Genomic DNA, 19,259 nt, shown 5'->3' on the forward strand with positions numbered 1-19,259 from the left:
TTGTACCTCTCATCTAAGCTTTCTTGATAACAATTCACATATGGAAGTGATGTTTGGCAAAATGAAATGATCAGTAGTTTAAAATTTGTCATTGGGTGACCACATTAGTTGTAGTGTTGCAAATAATTATGTAAGACATGCTTAGCAGTACAATGTAGCATTTAAATTTATGGAATCTGTAATGAATAAGTTGTGAATTTCTTCCTTAACTTTATGTGTGTTGGCCAAGTGAGTTATAAATTAGAGTGATAGTAGTATGGAAGGCACAAACCCCGCTGAAAGGACGGCATACCAAAGGGGTAGCTGGCATTCAATGTATAAATGTCATACTTTGTCTCAATGTCAATTTGCTTGTGTTAAAGATTTAAATAAGTTGTGATTTTTTTCTTCCTTAACTTTTATATGCGTTGGGAAGGGAGTTATAAGTTAGTGTGGTAGTAGTATGGACGGCACGAACCCCGCTGAAAGGACGGCATACCAAAGGGGTAGCTGGCATTCAATGTATAAATGTCATATTTTGTCTCAATTTCAATTTGCTTGTGTTAAAGATTTAAATAAGTTGTGATTTTTTCTTCCTTAACTTTTATATGCGTTGGGAAGGGAGTTATAAGTTAGTGTGGTAGTGGTATGGACGGCACGAACCCCGCTGAAAGGACGGCATACCAAAGGGGTAGCTGGCATTCACCTAGTTGTTTTCTTGTCTTTGCTGTAGCAATAAGTTGTGAATTTCTTCCTTAATTTTTATAAGTGTTGGCCAAGTGAATTATGAATTAGAGTGATAGTAGTATGGACAGCACGAACCCCGCTGAAAGGACGGCATACCAAAGGGGTAGCTGGCATTCAACTAGTTTCTTTTCTTGTGTTTGCTATAGCAAGTTATAACAGATATGTAGTTAATGACTCGTACGAACCTTTGAAAGTGAAAAGTTTTTGGAAATTTTTGATAAGATAAGTTTATAAAAAAATATTTACCATGCTATGTTAAGTAAGTAGGATTGATGTTGTGTGTTATTTGGACAATGCCATATTTTTGAGATTTAATAACTTTTTGTAGAATATTATTGTAGAGGCAGCCCACTACCGGAGTCAAGGATTTTCTTGGTGATTGTAATTTCATTACTTATTTGCACTGTGTGTTTTGTTCATATGTAGTGATGTCTAATTCCATAGCCGATTCTTTTACGCCTGTGGCTTCAAAGAAGTTTTCGAGGGGGGGGGGGGATGTAAGGGGTCCGTAGGCCCTTACTATAAGTTTTGCGACAGCACAGGTCGACAGGACAAACAATCGATAGTGTGTGTCGAGTTGCGAGAGCGAGAGCGAGTGTTGAGTCAGTAGAGTGTGGTACGCGCTGCGGGCCGAGCCGGGTGGAGGTCTGCTGTTGGAATGCAAGACCGTACCGACAAAGGTAGTGGCCATCGCCGTGGTTTAACCCCTTTGTGTTAGAAATATACGGGAAAGTGAAAAGGTATAATTACTAGTGTGATTCAGTGATTTTTTTGGTGCCGATATTTGTAATTACGCGTCTACCACGCCGGCATCATTTGGATTACAGTGTTGGATTGCAGTGTTGGATTATAGTGTTGGATTACTATGATTGAAATTGCGTGTGACGATAATGAATAACGAAAGGGCCTGTGCTGAGATTAGCCGTTATTAATTCTGTACGACGAAGGCAGCGGCTGTCTCCTTACTTTGTGTTTTTGTGAGAATATAGGTCATTGATTAATGAAGCTGTGTTGTTGTTCTTCCTGCCACCAGACATTTCATTATTACAGCATTCGAGAAGGACAAAATGGAATGTAACAACTCCGTAGCAGTCCAATCCGATTGCCAGCCCCATTAGGTACACGGTCACATTAGTTATTATCTATTTGGGCTGCTATCAGATCCCGATCGAGCGGGATAAGTCAGTAAGATCAAACCAGAGTGTTACAAATGGAAGACCAGTGGACATACCTTAAGAAACGTACTTCCGAACGTAAGTCGTATAGCTTACCTTCACTCATTGTGATGATGCCGTCATCTGGAAGTTGCAGGATCTCGAGTGTGGGCATAGTGATCACTGGTCCGTCCAGATGGCCGACTTTCATGCTGGCCAGTGACAGCTCCTTCATGCGGACGTCGCTGGATATGAATCTCGTTAAGAAGTCCAGTGAAATGGCGGAGAGCCGTCCCGACGAAGTCAGCTTCATGCCCGTCATCTCTCCTCCGAGCTCAGAGATGAAGCGCCGTTTGAAAAAGATCCAGAATTCGTCGCTGGGAAATTGTAGGTGAAAGGTGCCATGCTTGATCTCCTTCATGAACCTGACGCTCTTCACGCAGTCTGTCCCTCCTCTCTTCTTGCTGGAAATGAGCTATAATTGGTTGGCAGTCACACACAGCGTGCGCAGAATGACTCTGGCCCGAAAAATATTTACAGTAACACTGACGAGGATTGACTCCTCATAATGAAAATCAAAGAAGATACAGGAAATGGCCACCGGTTGCGTCGATCCAGCGCTGAGATCGATTTACCAAACTGTGAGAAACGAGGAGCAGCTCTACATAAACTATGGCAGCAAGAGTGTTTGCAATATCCTGCTGTAACTCTTCCAGTGTGTGAGGATTATTTGAGTACAACTAGCACTTCAATTTTCTCCACCGGTACAATAATAGTGAGAGAGCTGGTGATCAAGATGGTATAGCGTCCCTAGTGCTATATTACGAAAAGACTTAAAAAACAGTATTTATAAAGAAGAGATATTTAAAAATTCAATAATATATTTTTATCATGTAGTCGTAAAATAATAATTTCTCTATGTAAGTTTCGATTGCAAAGAAATAATTTACGACAAAATGATCCAAAGAGGTGACAAGATACGCTCTTTTGTCAATTTTGTAGTCGTCTTCACTTCTTCTCTTGTCTTGATTGCATGTAGGCGGATATCTTGTGAGTGCTGGCAAATGTAAGCATATTTGTATGAGTTAAACAGATAATATATTGATTTAATCTTGTTGTGCACTTTTAATTTGTAAGAGGTGATCCCGATTTCATGTCCGCCTTCCTTGAATTAACCTGCATTCAAGTAATTTACAGTTCAACAATCGTAGCGACCGATGCAGCCAACGACGCCATTACGTGGCGATATTAACTTATGAAAAATTTGCGGAAGCGAAATACCCGCCCGCTATTAACATAATATTAATTTTTCTTCACAGCCGCACGAAGTTGGAGAAATACGTAGCTTTAAGATTCTTATTTTCAGTACCATAGCCGACAGCCAGACTCAGGACTCCGACTACGTGGCAATGGTTAACGGAGGTAAGAAAAAATCCTCTCGCGCGTGTGTGGGCCGCAATTGTAATTAATAGCTAAAGATCTTTTGCTTTAAAGTGAGCTGACTAGCCGAAGAAATTAATATGAAAAGTTTATTACATTGTTCAGCTTATATGCTCATGTTTCAGATTCAGCGAGTCTAACATTCATTAACGTAACAAATAATTTGAAATTAATATTGTTAAAAAGGAGAACTTCAGGAAAGCATTTAATCGTAAATCAAAATTAAATGAAAAATCATTTTTAATTATGGCCCACCACGTAAGTCAGCAACAATCAAAAAATAACAATAACAATAATAATATATTAAATTACGACGGCCGACGGACGCGAGAATGGCTAGCTTATTGCACTACCTCCGCTGTTTGGCACAGAACACCTCACGCAGTCGTAACAAAGTTGTCAAGGATGTGTGTTTCCAGTTTGGAAAGTAGGAGACGAGGTACTGGCGGAAGTAAGGCTGAGGACGGGGCGTGAGTCGTGCTTGGGTAGCTTGGATGGTAGAGCACTTGCCCGCGAAAGGCAAAGGTCCCGACTTCGAGTATCGGTCCGGCACACGGTTTTAACCTGCCAGGAAGATTCAGATGTGTGTTCTTATTCCGTCTTGTTGAAAATATAGAGATGATGGTTCAGCCTCTGTGAGATGATCCACGCTTGCAGTAAACAGTTTGGTGAAAGAATCGTGTTACGGCGCGCTCAAGAGACTGGGCACTCTACACAAATCTTGAGATAAGGCAACGGTTCTTCACGGATCTGACGGGGAATTTCTGATGCTTAGTATGCGTGTTCTATGAGTTTACGTACCCTAACAAGCTGTGCTAGAGTTCATCTCAAGAAATAAGAAAAATTAGTATTCAGAATTCCTGATTCCAGTTCACACCGAAACCACCTTTGACATGACATTCTGTTGATTCCCACTTGCAAAGAGGGCGCTGAAATTTCGTCGTAGTTTGTTCCATAGTTTCCTTCCCTCGAACAGTGTTTTTTGGTGTCCTAATTCTTTTCGAATGGTTATGATTTTGTCCACTATAGAGATCGTTTCGCTTCGTTTTGTCACTAAGACTTGCATTGCAGCGTTTTCAGGAGGTTTTGCAAGAAAATCTCGTCTTAAACTCTTACCAAAACAGTTCTGCACACGTTTCCCAAAAATGATACTCGGCCCTGAAGACGCTCTGTTTTATAATGAGCACTATTTTATGTTGTAGTCAGCTGGTCACTAAACACGTCTGCTCCTGTCACTCCCTCAGACCTGGTGATACAACGCAGTACTCACGACAGAGCTTGCGGGATATGCACATGTGTAGACACGTGACAGCTACCGGCTGGTGCAGTAGAAATCATGGTTCCACGATTCTCTGTGTTGGGTAATTATCCTGTTCATTAACAAGTTCCAAACGTGCGTCAGTCTTATCAATATTTTCCGGACCAGTTTTATTTGCCGAACCAGCGCAATGAAACCTATTGACGTTAAGGTCTTACCTTGCCAACAAATCAGCAACGTAGTCTATGATAAACTTGTCGTTGCATGTGGAATAGCAGTTATATGTTTGTACACCTACTTTCCAGCCTTAATTTGAGGAAGAAATTTCTGAGGATGTACGTCTGGAGTACAGCATTGTATGGTAGTGAAACATGGACTGTGGGAAAACCGGAACAGAAGAGAATCGAAGCATTTGAGATGTGGTGCTATAGACGAATGTTGAAAATTAGGTGGACTGATAAGGTAAGGAATGAGGAGGTGCTACGCAGAATTGGAGAGGAAAACACTGATAAGGAGAAGGGACAGGATGATAGGACATCTGCTAAGACATGAGGGAATGACTTCCATGGTACTAGAGGGAGCTATAGAGGGCAAAAACTGTAGAGGAAGACAGAGATTGGAATACGTCAAGCAAATAATTGAGGACGTAGGTTGCAAGTGCTACTCTGAGATGAAGAAGTTAGCACAGGAAAGGAATTCGTGACGGGCCGCATCAAACCAGTCAGTAGACTGATGACCAAAAAAAAAAAAAGACACCTACTTTAAGGAATATTACGCTATACTGATTTCCCTTTGAGGTGCTGTGTGAACGGTATTCACTCATTGCACAAACACGAAATTTTTTTCAGAACTCCCAGCGCTTCCTCACGATCAACCAACGACGATACTTTGCTGTATACTAAATTATCGTCACAGAACATTGGTATTGTGCTGATAGATCGGTTATGTATAATGAAAACATAGAGGTGCTATTATACTTCCTTGGGGCATACCTGATGTTACTTTCTTCTCAAGTGAACCAATATAGCCTGCTCTGTCCAGTTAGTGAAACGTTCAACTAGTAACTCGATTATCTGCCAAGATATTCTTTATGATCTTATATTGGTTATCAGTCTACGATACTGCACGGTAACATCTTTCGGATATCTTAGACGATATCTTCCAAGGCAGTGTGAATGTAAAACAGGCAAACTGTGCGTCGCACCATTGATTTCTTCGTCTGAAGGCGTGGTGAATCTTTACAGAAGTTACTGTTCATTCAGGAACTTCTTAATGTTCGAGTTTCAAATATTCTGAAGGATTCTGCGCAAGGTGGGTGTAAACGATGTTGGTATGTGATGGATCTCCCCCTTTACCCTTTCGTATAAACAGGATGATTCCAGTATCGCGTGACCACACGCAGCGCGAGACATTATCGCAATGGTAGACCACAACGTTGTCATCACAGATTAACTACGAACTTTGTACACCCTTAGTAGATCACTAAAACAACGTAATGTGCAAGTGGAAAGGGGCAATAATCTGATAATTCCGAGAAAATCACAAGAGAACTTGTAAGGTGGTCATGTCATTTGGTTTTTGTGTGTCATCGATGTGCGCATCACAGAGAGACCAAGTTTCGTTACTGTTAAACAATCTTTGGTCTTGTCGCGGCACAGTCTTTGCGTCTGCACAGTCTGATACATTCTTAGTCGAAATGTGTGGTAGGTGGTGGACATATTCAGTAGGGCTGTGTTGACTTGTGGTGGTATCTGTTCTATGAAGAACGATTGATTGTAAAGGATAGGATGAATGAGTGAGATGAATACATTAGAAAATGAAGAGAATGTGTACTTTGAATAAAGTTATTGTTTTTGAAGACAAGAAGTCTAGGGTAAGACTGCAGCTCTGTGCAGCTAGGAACGATCATTGTCAGCTAGTTAATTCGCTCAGAGCCGAGACAGTGACCACCCACCTTGCCTGAGTAATGCATTAACATGTTAATTGATTAAGCTGTTTGGTTTTTACAGAAATTCTCTGTTCACATTTTTAAATTATCGTTCACTTTGTTAAGAATAGTATTGATCCGGCCAATACTATTGGTGTAGATCAAGCGAGGCTTGACCCTTTCTTGTTAAGTACATACTTCATTCTAAAATCGTTATCTTGGAATATCATTTCATAGGGATGATTATTTCCCGACCCCATTGTTTACCATTATACATTTCGATATGCAACGGTTTGGATATGTAGTTAGAAACATAAATCTAGTTTCGCAGCTGCCTTCTTGGTGTTTGCTGTTGTGCTTTCGAGAAATCTGCAATGATGTTGTCAACGGGCGAGGTAAGTGGAAATTTTAAGTTGGCCAGACAATTGTTTTACTTCAGTTGCGCATTTAATATGAAGACAAGTTGCATTCAGATCAGTTACAGTTCAGTTCATATTAGGTTCTATTCAGTGAAAGTTTAGCATGCGAGTATATGTTGGATAACGATTTATGGGGGCATATAGATTTTGGTAATATCTAGGTTTTATACAGTGGGAGGTAAAGTTGGGCTAAATTCCATACATGAGCAAAATACAGAGCTGAGATTACATGTCCATACACACCCGCCAGATTAGCCGATAGTGCTAACGCTCTGCTTCCTGGACTCAGGTAGGCGCGCCGACATCAGATAGAATCTGCCCGGCGAATTAACGACGGGGGCCGGTGTGCCGGCCAGCCTGGATGTGGTTTTTAGGCAGTTCTCCACGTCCCCCTAGGTGAATATCGGGCTGGTCCCCACGTTCCATCTCAGTTACAGGGCTCGCAAACATCTGAACACTTTCGCACTGCCGGCTGGTGTGGCTGAGCGGTTCTAGGCACTTCAGCCTGGAACGGCGCGACCGTTACGGTCGCAGGTTCGAATCCTGCCTCAGGCATGGATGTGTGTGATGTCTTAGGTTAGCTAGGTTTAAGTAGTTCTTAGTTCTATGGGATTGATGACCTCAGAAGTTAAGTCCCATTGTTCTCAGAACCATTTGACCATTTGAACTTTCGCACTTTTCCATGGATTACATTAGTCACAGACAGTTAGGGCACACTAATTCCTTCCCGGGGGGTACGGGGTCGCAGCATCTGGCCACCCCTTCAACTAACATTGCCACATCCGCTTAACCATGCTGACCCTATGTCTCCATGGGAAAACAGGCACAAGCAAAAGAAGAAAGAAAGAAAAGATTACGTGTCCATACACAAACAAAATTTAGTGGGGAGACTACGTGTCTGTTATGTAATCGGTTTATTTGCGTGTAGGGGCTCGCTGTTAGAGTTGGTGATTGTCAAGTGACAGTCTGCTTTCGGCAGTGGTGAGGCGCGCATGCCTTGTTTGTGTTGTGCTGCACGCGAGCGAGAGCGCGTTTGTTTACTTCTGTGTAGCAGCTTGTTCGAGACTCCGAATTTATCGACCATCATGGCGTTTTCTTACTGCCAAGTAACAATTACATTAACTTTTCCTTTGGATCACGAAAGACCTAAGGCGTATTAAGTAGAACGTTTTATATGGGATGAAATGCGTCTCCCGCCACAAGATGTTCTCGGAACTAATTTTTTGCTCCGCAGTACTACTGTGTACCTAAAGCTGGTGAATGACGAGCTGTGCGCCGACTTTGGGCGGCGCCATGCTAACGATCTCAACCTCCGATACTCTGACCGACATATAGGGACTTTAGTGGTGATCATGCTGGTTTAGATCCACGATCGTTGCGGGTTTTCGAACACCCGTTTGAGGTACCGTCGGACGTTGTCGTAGCCGCCTTTAAACCTTACGGCAAGGTCGTCAGTCACGATGCTGAAACGTGGAAGACATTCGAATCATACCGTGTCCTCAATGATGTCCCTCAGATAAAAATTTAACTACAGAAACACTTGCCTTCCTACGAGGTTATTGTGGGCTACAAGGCTGTCGTGAAGTACGACGGCCAGCCTCGCACCTGTTCAAGTTGTGGCTATAAAGACCATGTCCAGTCTGAATGTCTTCTTTTACAACAGCTCCTCCCCATAATTCCCCCACTATATCCATCTCCTCCTTTAACTCCATCTTTTCCTCCCCCTGTCTCGATCCATCTCTTCCTCCTCCCCCCCCCCCCCCGGTCTCGGTCCATCTTTTCTTCCTTCTTCTATCTCCACCCTATCACCCCTACACGTATAAGAGGATTCTAGTTCTTACTCCTCCCCTCCCCCCCCCCCCCGAACCGCCCCCAGATAGTAATATGATTACCAAGTTTGGTTGAAATCCATCCAGCGGTACAGCAGAAGATTTTATCTGTGGGTTTTCCCATGTACACACGTCAGATATTCCTCATTAATATAATAAATTTCGCACGTATTTGCACATTTGTTTCACCCGTATCTCTAACGAATTTTGCCCTTCAGTTTCATTTTCACGTATCTCATTGTTTGTGATGTCATATCTCCTGCACTATGAATAGTAGAACGATAATTTTGGAAGTACTTGTGGTAGTATATGCGAACCGTGCCTGGGAAATGTGTCGCGAGTAGGGTTAGTAGTGAAGCCTGGTGGAGCAGTTTTACTCCATGAACAGCGAAAATGTTTGAAGCAATAAACTTTCTCTTTTTATCATTTTGTGAGAGTTGTCAGCGAAAAAACATTCATAAAATTTTCTAATTCTGTGTAAAGTCCGTAGCAAGTCACGAAGTGATCTCGTTGTCAAATATGTTCAGACGCCGATGGGAGCCGTCGCTCCTCCTGCGGCGCCCACTGTATTACCTCTGTCTTACGCGCCTGTGGAGGTGCTGCCTGCTGTGTCCCCTTTGAATCAATCGGTACCGGCGTCGACTCATCTCGACGACGCGATGGGAGTCCCGCCCGTCTCTCCTACACTCCTGCCGGAGGCAATACAAATGAACGAAGACCGTCAGCAGCCACAAGCTGTCTGTCCCGATCCCACGGTTGTTGATCATGGGGCTGTACAGACATCCGCTTTTGTGGCATCTGGCCACATGTCGGGCGATAGCCGCCCACTATCCGACACGGAACAGCATGTTAGGAAGCAATGATGGCCGCTGAAATGGAAGAGACAGTACCGTACCTATTCCGATGACTGCGTCCATCGGACGTGTCCACATGATGACGACCCTCCTACTTATGGTGCGCTGTCCTCAGACGCCCTGATGATTGTTTTAATGGCCAACCAAAGTCTACAAAGTTTGAAGTAAATCCGCGATCCCAGCGTCGTGCCCTCTCCATGTTAATAAATGTGAGTCAGGGAAGGAGCTGATCCCTCTGTGTAGCTCGCATCCGTGACCTAGCAACGGCGGCTGCGGCACGGTTGTCAGCGGGCTGGCGTCTCTCTGCGATATATATACAGGGTGGTCCATTGATCGCTACCGGGCCAAATATCTCACGAAATAAGCATAAACGAAAAAACTACAATGAACGAAACTCATCTAGCTTGAAGGGGGAAACCAGATGGCGCTATGGTTGATCCGCTAGATGGCGCTGCCATAGGTCAAACGGATATCAACTGCGTTTTTTAAATAAGAACCCCCATTTTTTATTACATATTCGTGTAGTACGTAAAGAAATATGAATGTTTTACTTGGACCACTTTTTTCGCTTTGTGATAGATGGCGCTGTAATAGTCACAAACATATGGCTCACAATTTTAGACGAGCAGTTGGTAACAGGTACGTTCTGTATTAAAATACAGAACGTAGGTACGTTTGAACATTTTATTTCGGTTGTTCCAATGTGATACATGTACCTTTGTGAACTTATCATTTCTGAGAACGCATGCTGTTACAGCGTGATTACCTGTAAATACCAACTTAATGCAATAAATGCTCAAAATGATGTCCGTCAACCTCAATGAATTTGGCAATACGTGTAACGAAATTGCTCTCAACAGCGAGTAGTTCGCTTTCCGTAATGTTCGCACTTGCATTGACAATGCGCTGACGCATGTTGTCAGGCGTGGTCGGTTTATCACGATAGCAAATATTCTTCAACTTTCCCCACAGATAGAAATCCGGGGACGTCGGATCCGGTGAACGTGCGGGCCATGGTATGGTGCTTCGACGACCAATCCACCTGTCCTGAAATATGCTATTCAATACCGATTCATCCGCACGCGAGCTATGTGCCGGACATCCAGCATGCTGGAAGTACATCGCCATTTTCTCATGCAGTGAAACATCTTGTAGTAATATCGGTAGAACGTTACGTAGGAGACTGGCATATATTGCACCATTTAGATTGCCATCGATAAAATATGTCGCACTATGCATTAACCCGCCAAGGTCGCTGATGTTCCACTTGTCGCAGACATCGTTGATTTTCCGTTGCCCAATAATGCATATTGTGCCGGTTAACGTTACTGCTGTGGGTGAATGACGCTTCGTCGCCAAATACAACGCGTGCAAAAAATCTGTCATCGTCCCATGTGTGTGTGTATGTGTATGTATGTGTGTGTGTGTGTGTGTGTGTGTGTGTGTGTGGGTGGGTGGGGTGGGTGTGTGGGTGGGGATGGGGGCGTGGGGGGAGGGGGCTATCGATGTAGAAGTGCGGCATTGCCTTATGACTGAGAGGAAATGCAATTTGCATGGGTCCTAGTACAATGGTGAACTAAGAGGACGCGCCAAGAGGATTTGAAAAAACAAATCTACTTGGTCGAAGTAAGCTTTAAAAATGTGTACATCTGCTAGACAGCTGTTGTAATTGGTGCCGCCCAAGTAATACGTCGCCGTAGGAGCTTCGCAGAAAGTAAGACGGAACTACTTCAGACATCGAGCTCTTTAAAACACTAGCCAATGTCCAACAAGAGTTTTCTTTGAAGAATGCAGTAATTGTGTGAAGCTAAATCATAATTTTTCTACCGCGAATCGTTGTCCATTCCCTTTTATTTTCAGTTCCGAGAATCTCATTCTGAATGAAAAATGTAACCAGGTCCAGATTGTGTCAAAGTAAAGTTAAATTTTCTTTTAAATGGAAGGTTCATCTCTTGTTGATTAACCAAAGACATTATGAAACATTTGTACTGCAATAAACCTTAACCAATTTTTAAACAAATATTTAATACCGGCCGAAACTACTGAATCTGGCAAAGGATTGTGAATTCTAATTTTTGATCTCCTCTACTGAATACTTATTTGTGTTTCGGAAAATTTGTGTACCGGTGCCGACACCTTGACTATCACACTTCAGCGTTGTCTTGGTACTTTTATGTTATTTTGTCTTCAAATGGTTCAAATGGCTCTGAGCACTATGGGACTCAACTGCTGAGGTCATAAGTCCCATAGAACTTAGAACTACTTACACCTAACTAACCTAAGGACATCACACACATCCATGCCCGAGGCAGGATTCGAACCTGCGACCGTAGCGGTCGCGCGGTTCCAGACTGTAGCGCCCAGAACCGCTCGGCCACTCCGGCCGGCTTATTTTGTATTCATTCGTATTTAATTGTTACATTCTCGACAGTGAATGATACTAAAATGTAAGGTCTGATTAATCAAAGCTAGATTACCGTGAGGTTACATAAGTAATTATTACCGCTCCGTGAACTGTAATCATTCATTCTATTTTGATTTTCTCTATATGTTGTTTAGAGAATTCTTAAGTATGAAATGTACTTACACTTGGATATGAATAACCGATCTGACTCTCTGATCACTTGCCTAAACAAATTGGCTCTCATCTGAGTAACGACCATTGTCGCGTATATGCGTATTACTGTTGCGGTAGCTTAAACCCCGTCAAATGGAAATGGATTAAGGAAAGAAATATGCACTCTAGCACTGGAAATCTTATGGTTTTGGTTGATTTTCATTTTGTGATTCATAATAAATGAACTGATCATTCAAAATTGATCTACGTTTATTCTTAAGTACAATTGCATTCAGTCGTTACTAGGGCAGTGTATCCACTAGTATTAATGGTAGGCTGTACGCTTTTCCACATTACTGCGTGTTTTTTCTTCGGTATCCATGCCTCACCGATAACTTATGTAAACATAATCATAGTCGATAGCGACGTGTGATTAGTTAATGAGAATTGTGTAGCCTTTGTAGCAAGTGGTGTTAAATTATATTTGAAAATTGAAAACTAAAATGAATTTATGCAAAGTAACGTACCTGGCAGCATCGTTGCAGTCGGGATGAACGGTGACAGTAGCTGCTGGAATTTTCTTTTTGAATTCGAGTCTGATGTAGCTACCATCCTTGACAAAGTACAGGAAGTTAATGAAGTTCTGAGGAAGATCGCCTACTGTGTGTCTCTCGTAAAAGCTGTCGTTCCTGAAGCAAGAAAAATGAACACTAGACATTTAACTGTTCGAGCACTTTCAATAGCAGATTCACAAAGACTGGGACAAAAAAGTAAGAAAGTTATACACTAAAGATAGAAACTCAAACGAATACCTTCGCGAAACTCTGTGACACCAGTTTTCATTTAAAGAGAACAAACACACTGCGTCCTATGCATCAAACGCTCTCACAGGCCGTCTGAACATCTGCTGTTGCTGCACGAGTCTTTCATCGTAATACTCTCTTCCTCCCTCCCTTTGATTCTCTTTCTCTCTCTCTCTCTCTCTCTCTCTCTCTCTCTCTCTCTCTCTCTCCCCCTCCCTCTCTGTCTGTCTGTCTGTCTCTCTCTCTCTCTCTCTATCATCTTGCTCCCTCCCTCCACCCCTCTCTGTTTCCCACCTCTTACTGTCTTCTCCATCTCTCTCTCTCTCTCTCTCTTTCTCTCTGTCTCTCTCTCTCTTTCTCTCTCTCTCCTTCCCACCACCTTCTCTCTCTAAAATAATTTGACATCATTTATGTATACACTTGACACTTCCCACAAGCCGTGGTGTGAGCAACAAGAAAAATGCATTTTAAAGAAACAATAGTTTTGATTTGTTGGACAGGCTTTTTAGGAATCTGTAAACTTTGCACCTTAAGTGAGTTTCGTAACATATTCAAAGAAATAGTTCTTACAACACTATCCTGACTACATAGTGTAAGCGATGTCTAGCTGTGGAAGATCAGCTACTAAACATGGTACAAACACACCATCTGTGTAGACTGTCACAAAAGAGGCTAGCAGGTTCTTATCACGTGAGTTTATACGAAACGCAGTGTGCGCCTTTCATTGAATCTAACGAGCTATGGCACACGTTATACACGCCAGTAGTGGATTCACTTATTGATTCTCTGAATACCATTCATATTCCGTACGAATATTTTTCTACGACTTTTTAACTTAAATAACGTCCTCTGGAACAGCACGTAGACAGAGGGATCGATAGAGAGGAAGACTATGTTTCAACAAGAAAATATTCAGGAAGAAATGATCGTTTATGTGTTCTACATTGGACACGGCAGAGTACAAACGTTTCTTAAGGAGAAATCAGTAAAACTATTGTCTAAACATACACTGATCTGTCAGAACATTAAGTCCACCCCTCCAGTCAATAGCAGCGTCAAATGACGTCGATTGGCTGCTAGTCATTCACCCGCACGGAGCATGACTATCAGCGAGCGTGCTGTCGTTGTGTAGAATGGGGCACGCGCACGATAATCTTGGTTTCAATTATGGATACTTCAGTTCGTTTATCACATCCATAACACTCTCCCACCTCTATTTCGCGGTAATAAAACGAGCTGCCCTTCTTCAAACTTTTTCGATGTCCTTCAACAATCCTTTCTGGTACGGATTCAATATGGGCAACAGTACTCCGGAAAAGGACTGGAGGAGTCGTTAAGGCAGTCTGTTTGGTAGATCCATTGCATCTTCTAAGTTTTCAGCCAATGAAAGGCACTCCGTGAATCGCCTTCTTCTTAACATTATCTATATGATATCTACAAATTAAGTTGTTCGTAACTGAAATCCCTTGGTATTTAATTGAATTCACAACCTTTAAATTTGGGTGATTTATCGTGTAACCGGAATTTAACGGATTCCTTTTAGTACTCACGTGGATGACCTTAAACCTCTTCTTATTTGGAGTCTACTGCCACTTTTTGCAACGTCCAGATCTCTTACGGTCTTACTTTGTGAAAATACGTGTTATGTTTACGTGTGCTTCCCAACACTTCACCTTCATGCTGAGAACAAAAGGGCTTGTCACTAAAACATGACAAGCTACCTGTAATAAATAATGCACAAGTGGTCCTGGAAGACCATGCAAACCGATTGTGACGATTAAATAAAACAGAAGCCCACTGATGATGGCACAACGGTCCTGAAAAATGTTTGGGAACTTGGAGAAAACGGTGTTTCGCATATCTGGCAGACCTTAAATCCAACAATTTTAACTGCAAACACGGTAAACACGAGGAGCTGCAAATCCAAATGATGTGTAATTCATAATGTTCTAACACATTTTCCAAAATCCTACTGGAGGTCGACTACAGTGATAAGTGTCTGTAATTGAGCAGGTTAGTCGTATTTCCTTTCTGGAGTACAGGAAATGATCTCTCGTCGAGTGAGCCGTTATGCGAGTGTATGTTGGTAAGTCTGTAGTTGTAATATCAGTACACACTGAAAGTAACGTAACCGATACAAAGTATGGTCAGAAGACTTCAATTTATTAACTGATTTAAACTGCATCGCTGTACAGAAATATCTACTTCTAAGTTACTCATGTAGGCAGCTGTTCTAAATTCTAATTCTTAAATATTTACTTCGTCAGCGTTGGTGAAGGAATAGTGATTAGTAACTTTACTCTAGTATCGCTGTCATCGGCAACCTTACCACTGCTGTCACGCAGTAAAGAGTGATTGTTTCTGCCGCATGTGTACTTCACATAAGACAGAATCTCTTTGGATTTTCTGTCAGATTTCGAGATAGCGTTCTGAAACTATTAAAAGCGTGTCGGTAGCCTCTTGGTTCACCTGGGCGGTCAGCTGCTCAACAGTTGCACATCTGTTCGCCTGTACACATCGCCACAGCCGTCGTTTATCCCTGTCACCTGTGGCGTGTTTGCTCCAAAGATTCTCGGTGCCGGCTTTGGATAGCGCTACTGTGCCATGCTCGGTACAAGTTAACCGCGGCGACACGCGAATAGTTTACGAACTTAGCCGTTTCGTAAATGCTTCCACCCTTGGGTTGAAAGCCAAAGATAATTGCGTTTTGGACTTGACAACGACTGCACTATCTTCGCGTCTCCACGACACGCTTTGTATACACTCCACTGATAATGCTGCCACCTGCCTTCTGCGAGTGTTTACTGCATGTTGACCTCGAACCGAGGCCCACGAGAAAGACAGGCCGTGGCGCCTACGTCACGAAGGTAGTCCTGAACTCGCTCGCTCGCTCAGCTCAGCAGACAAAATGCGTTTCTAAACCTGTTAGCTCTCAGCTGGGCGTGTAAGTACTAACGAGAATTCCATCTTCCACTGGAATCTGCTATTACGAAGACTTACTGATTAACAGTACTACAGAAAAATTTAATTTAAAATCTATACTCGATACAAATCGTATAACTGCTTATTTATAGCATTTACTCTTTTCTGCTTAACAGTACTCATTACATGGTGGAAGTGGCGCCTTATGCAACTGATAATCGGTTTAGCATGATTTTATTTTATTGTACACCAGTACAGCTGTAACAAATTATAAGTAGGCCCATGGACTTCACATCATTATAGGACCAATACAAGTAAGATTCCATGATAGCGGATTCCAGCAGAAGATTCAGTTTTTGTTTGTACGGACACGCCTAATTACGAGTTAACAGGTACAGAAATCTAGTTTGCCTACTAATTTGAGAGAGCGAGCGAGCACAGGACTACCTTCGTGACGTAAGCGCCGCTGCCTGTCTTTCTCGCAGGCCTCGCCTCGAACATAGGCGGTGCTCACATTTATTTAACCTGAATGTACAGATATATTTAGCGAATATTGTCGGTGGATTTAGATGTTATGGTATTCAGTATCGCTACAACGACTTTGCAGAGACGGATATCAATACCCGTCACGATGCTCTGGATTATTTGATGCTAATAGGTCAAGTATATTCTCTCTCAACTATTTACTAGTAGACTGGGCTCCTGAACTAATTGATCAAACGGCTCTGAGCACTATGGGACTTAACATCTGAGGTCATCAGTCCCCTAGAACTTAGAACTACTTAAACCTAACTAACATAAGGACATCACGCGCATCCATGCCCGAGGCAGGATTCGAACCTGCGACTGTAGCGGTCGTGCGGATCCAAACTGAAGCGCCTAGAACCGCTCGGCCACACCGGCCGGCAACTAATTGATCAAAATAATTTTTGGAGCAAGTATTTAGCATAATATAGGACGATGTTTTACGCCCACCATAGACTTTAAAATTGTATGCACCTATTTATAATGAGATTCAAGTTCCGTTTGAATCGTTCAGCAGCTGTGTCATCTCTGCTGAATGGTCGGTAAAAGGAACAAATTATGAATTTATTCCGCTTTTCAGGTATAAATTCTGCCCAAAGAAACTAAAGGGAACTATTTCTTTCGCTACACAGATACAACAGATTACAACTGCAACATCGATAGTTGCCGGTTTTACCCCTTCCCTGTTTTTACCCTGCACCGTACCAGACTGCTGCACTTTCTATACTTCGCGGAGATCCTCTAACCTAGAATACCGCCCTTTCGATACTACACAAGTCCCTCTACCCGTGTAGCCGCCTCTTGTGTGTTATAGTCCCCTAACCTATTAAGTGGAACTCGACTCTCCAACTCCCTATAGTGAAAGTCGATGAATCTTGAGCCTACAGGGTCGCAGAAACGTATGAACCACTGGTTCAGAGCCTGCATTGGGCTATTTACTGTAACAAAACGCGTCTCTAGGCAGACTAATCGGCCTTCCAGTACTGGTACGAGGCAAGCTAAATTTGTTGCACGGCTATAAAGCTAGTGGACCCAGGTCTTAGGTCGCGCCGCGGCAGTTGCGACTTCCGCCTAGGTGATCGGTACGATCGAGTCCATTTACAGAGACTAGCAGCGTCGCCGGAAATGGGGAGAAACGCAGAAACCGGGAATCTGGACGGCTGTTGCTCGCACGGCTTTTGCGGAGGAGATGCTCCAACAAGTGGCTGAGTGTCAGCGAACATAAAAGATGGCCAGGCTACAGCTCTTTGAGATTAAAAAGTAACTGACAGTCAACTAGTAATGTAAATCTGAATACATATGCGATCTCAGGTAAATAAGGCGCATCAATGACGTGACAATACTTCACTATCTTTAAAGCTGCTGATGTTAATACACTACTGGCCATTAAAATAGCTACACCACGAAGATGACGTGCTACAGACGCGAAATCTAACCGACAGGAAGAAGATGGTGTGATATGCAAATGATTAGCTTCTCAGAGCATTCACACAATGTTGGCGCCGGTGGCGACACCTACAACGTTCTGACATGAGGAAAGTTTCCAACCGATTTCTTATACACAAACAGCAGTTGACCGGCGTTGTCTGGTGAAACGTTGTTGAGACACCTCGTGTAAGGAGGAAAAATGCGTACCATCGCGTTTCCGATTTTGATAAAGGTCGGATTGTAGCCTAACGCGATTGCGGTTTATCGTATTGCGACACTGCTGCTCGCGTTGGACGAGATCCAATGACTGTTACCAGATTATGGAGTCGGTGGGTTCAGGGGGGTAATACGGAACGCCGTGCTGGATGCCAACGGCCTCGTATCACTAGCGGTCGAGATGACAGGCATCTTATCATGGCTGTAACGGATCGTGCAGCCACGTCTCGATCACTGAGTCAGCAGAAGGGGATGTTTGCAAGACAGCAACCATCTGCACGAACAGTTCGACGACGGTTGCAGCAGCATGGACTATCAGCTCGGAGACCATGGCTGCGGTTACCCTTGACGCTGTATCACAGACAGGAGCGCCTGCGATGGTGTACTGAAAAACGAACCTGGGTGCACGAAAGACAAAACGTCATTTTTTCGGATGAATCCAGGTTTTGTTTACGGCATCATGATGGTCGCATCCGTGTTTGGCGACATCGCGGTGAACGCACATTCGAAGCTTGTATTCGTCATCGCCATACTGCTGTATCCCCCGGCGTGATGGTAAGGGGTTACACGTCTAGGTCACCTCTTGTTCGCATTGACGGCACTTTGAACACTGGACGTTACATTTCAGATGTGTTACGACCCGTGGCTCTACCCTTCATTCGATCCCTGCGAAAACCTACATTTCAGCAGCTTAATGCACGACCGCATGTTGCATGTCCTGTACGGGCCTTTCTGGATACAGATAATGTTCGACTGCTGCCCTGGCCAGCACATTCTCCAGATCTCTCACCAATTGAAAACGTCTGGTCAATGGTGGCCGAGCAACTGGCTCGTCACAATACGCCAGTCACTACTCTTGATGGACTGTGGTATCGTGTTGAAGCTGCATGGGCACGTGTACCTGTACACGCCATGCAAGCTCTGTTTGACTCAATGCCCAGGCGTCTCAAGGCCATTATTACGGCCAGAGGTGGTTGTTATGGGTACTGATTTCTCAGTGTCTATGCACCAAAATTGCGTGAAAATGTAATCACATGTCAGTTCTAGTGTAATATATTTGTCCAATGAATACCCGTTTATCATGTGCATTTCTTCTTGGTGTAGCAATTTTAATGGCCAGTTGTGTATTTCACAGTCAATAAACGTTTAATCAGTGAACGCCTGAATTAACAAATTTTAATCGCTTCATGCAATTTCAACC

General features: G+C 43.2%; 1 protein-coding gene across 1 annotated transcript in view; it reads right to left on the reverse strand.

Annotated features, from left to right (window-relative positions):
* LOC124781525 (toll-like receptor 2) overlaps nt 1-19,259 on the reverse strand; it is a 145,207-nt gene that overhangs the window by 101,850 nt on the left and 24,098 nt on the right. The window contains exons 3-4 of the mRNA XM_047253867.1: nt 12,692-12,853; nt 1,998-2,344 (exon numbers count right to left, since the gene is read on the reverse strand). Of these exons, the coding sequence (XP_047109823.1) occupies nt 1,998-2,344; nt 12,692-12,853 (509 nt within the window). The remainder of the gene's footprint in view (nt 1-1,997; nt 2,345-12,691; nt 12,854-19,259) is intronic.

Source organism: Schistocerca piceifrons, chromosome 1, assembly GCF_021461385.2.
Source record: "Schistocerca piceifrons isolate TAMUIC-IGC-003096 chromosome 1, iqSchPice1.1, whole genome shotgun sequence".
NCBI classification, from domain to species: Eukaryota; Metazoa; Arthropoda; class Insecta; order Orthoptera; family Acrididae; genus Schistocerca; species Schistocerca piceifrons.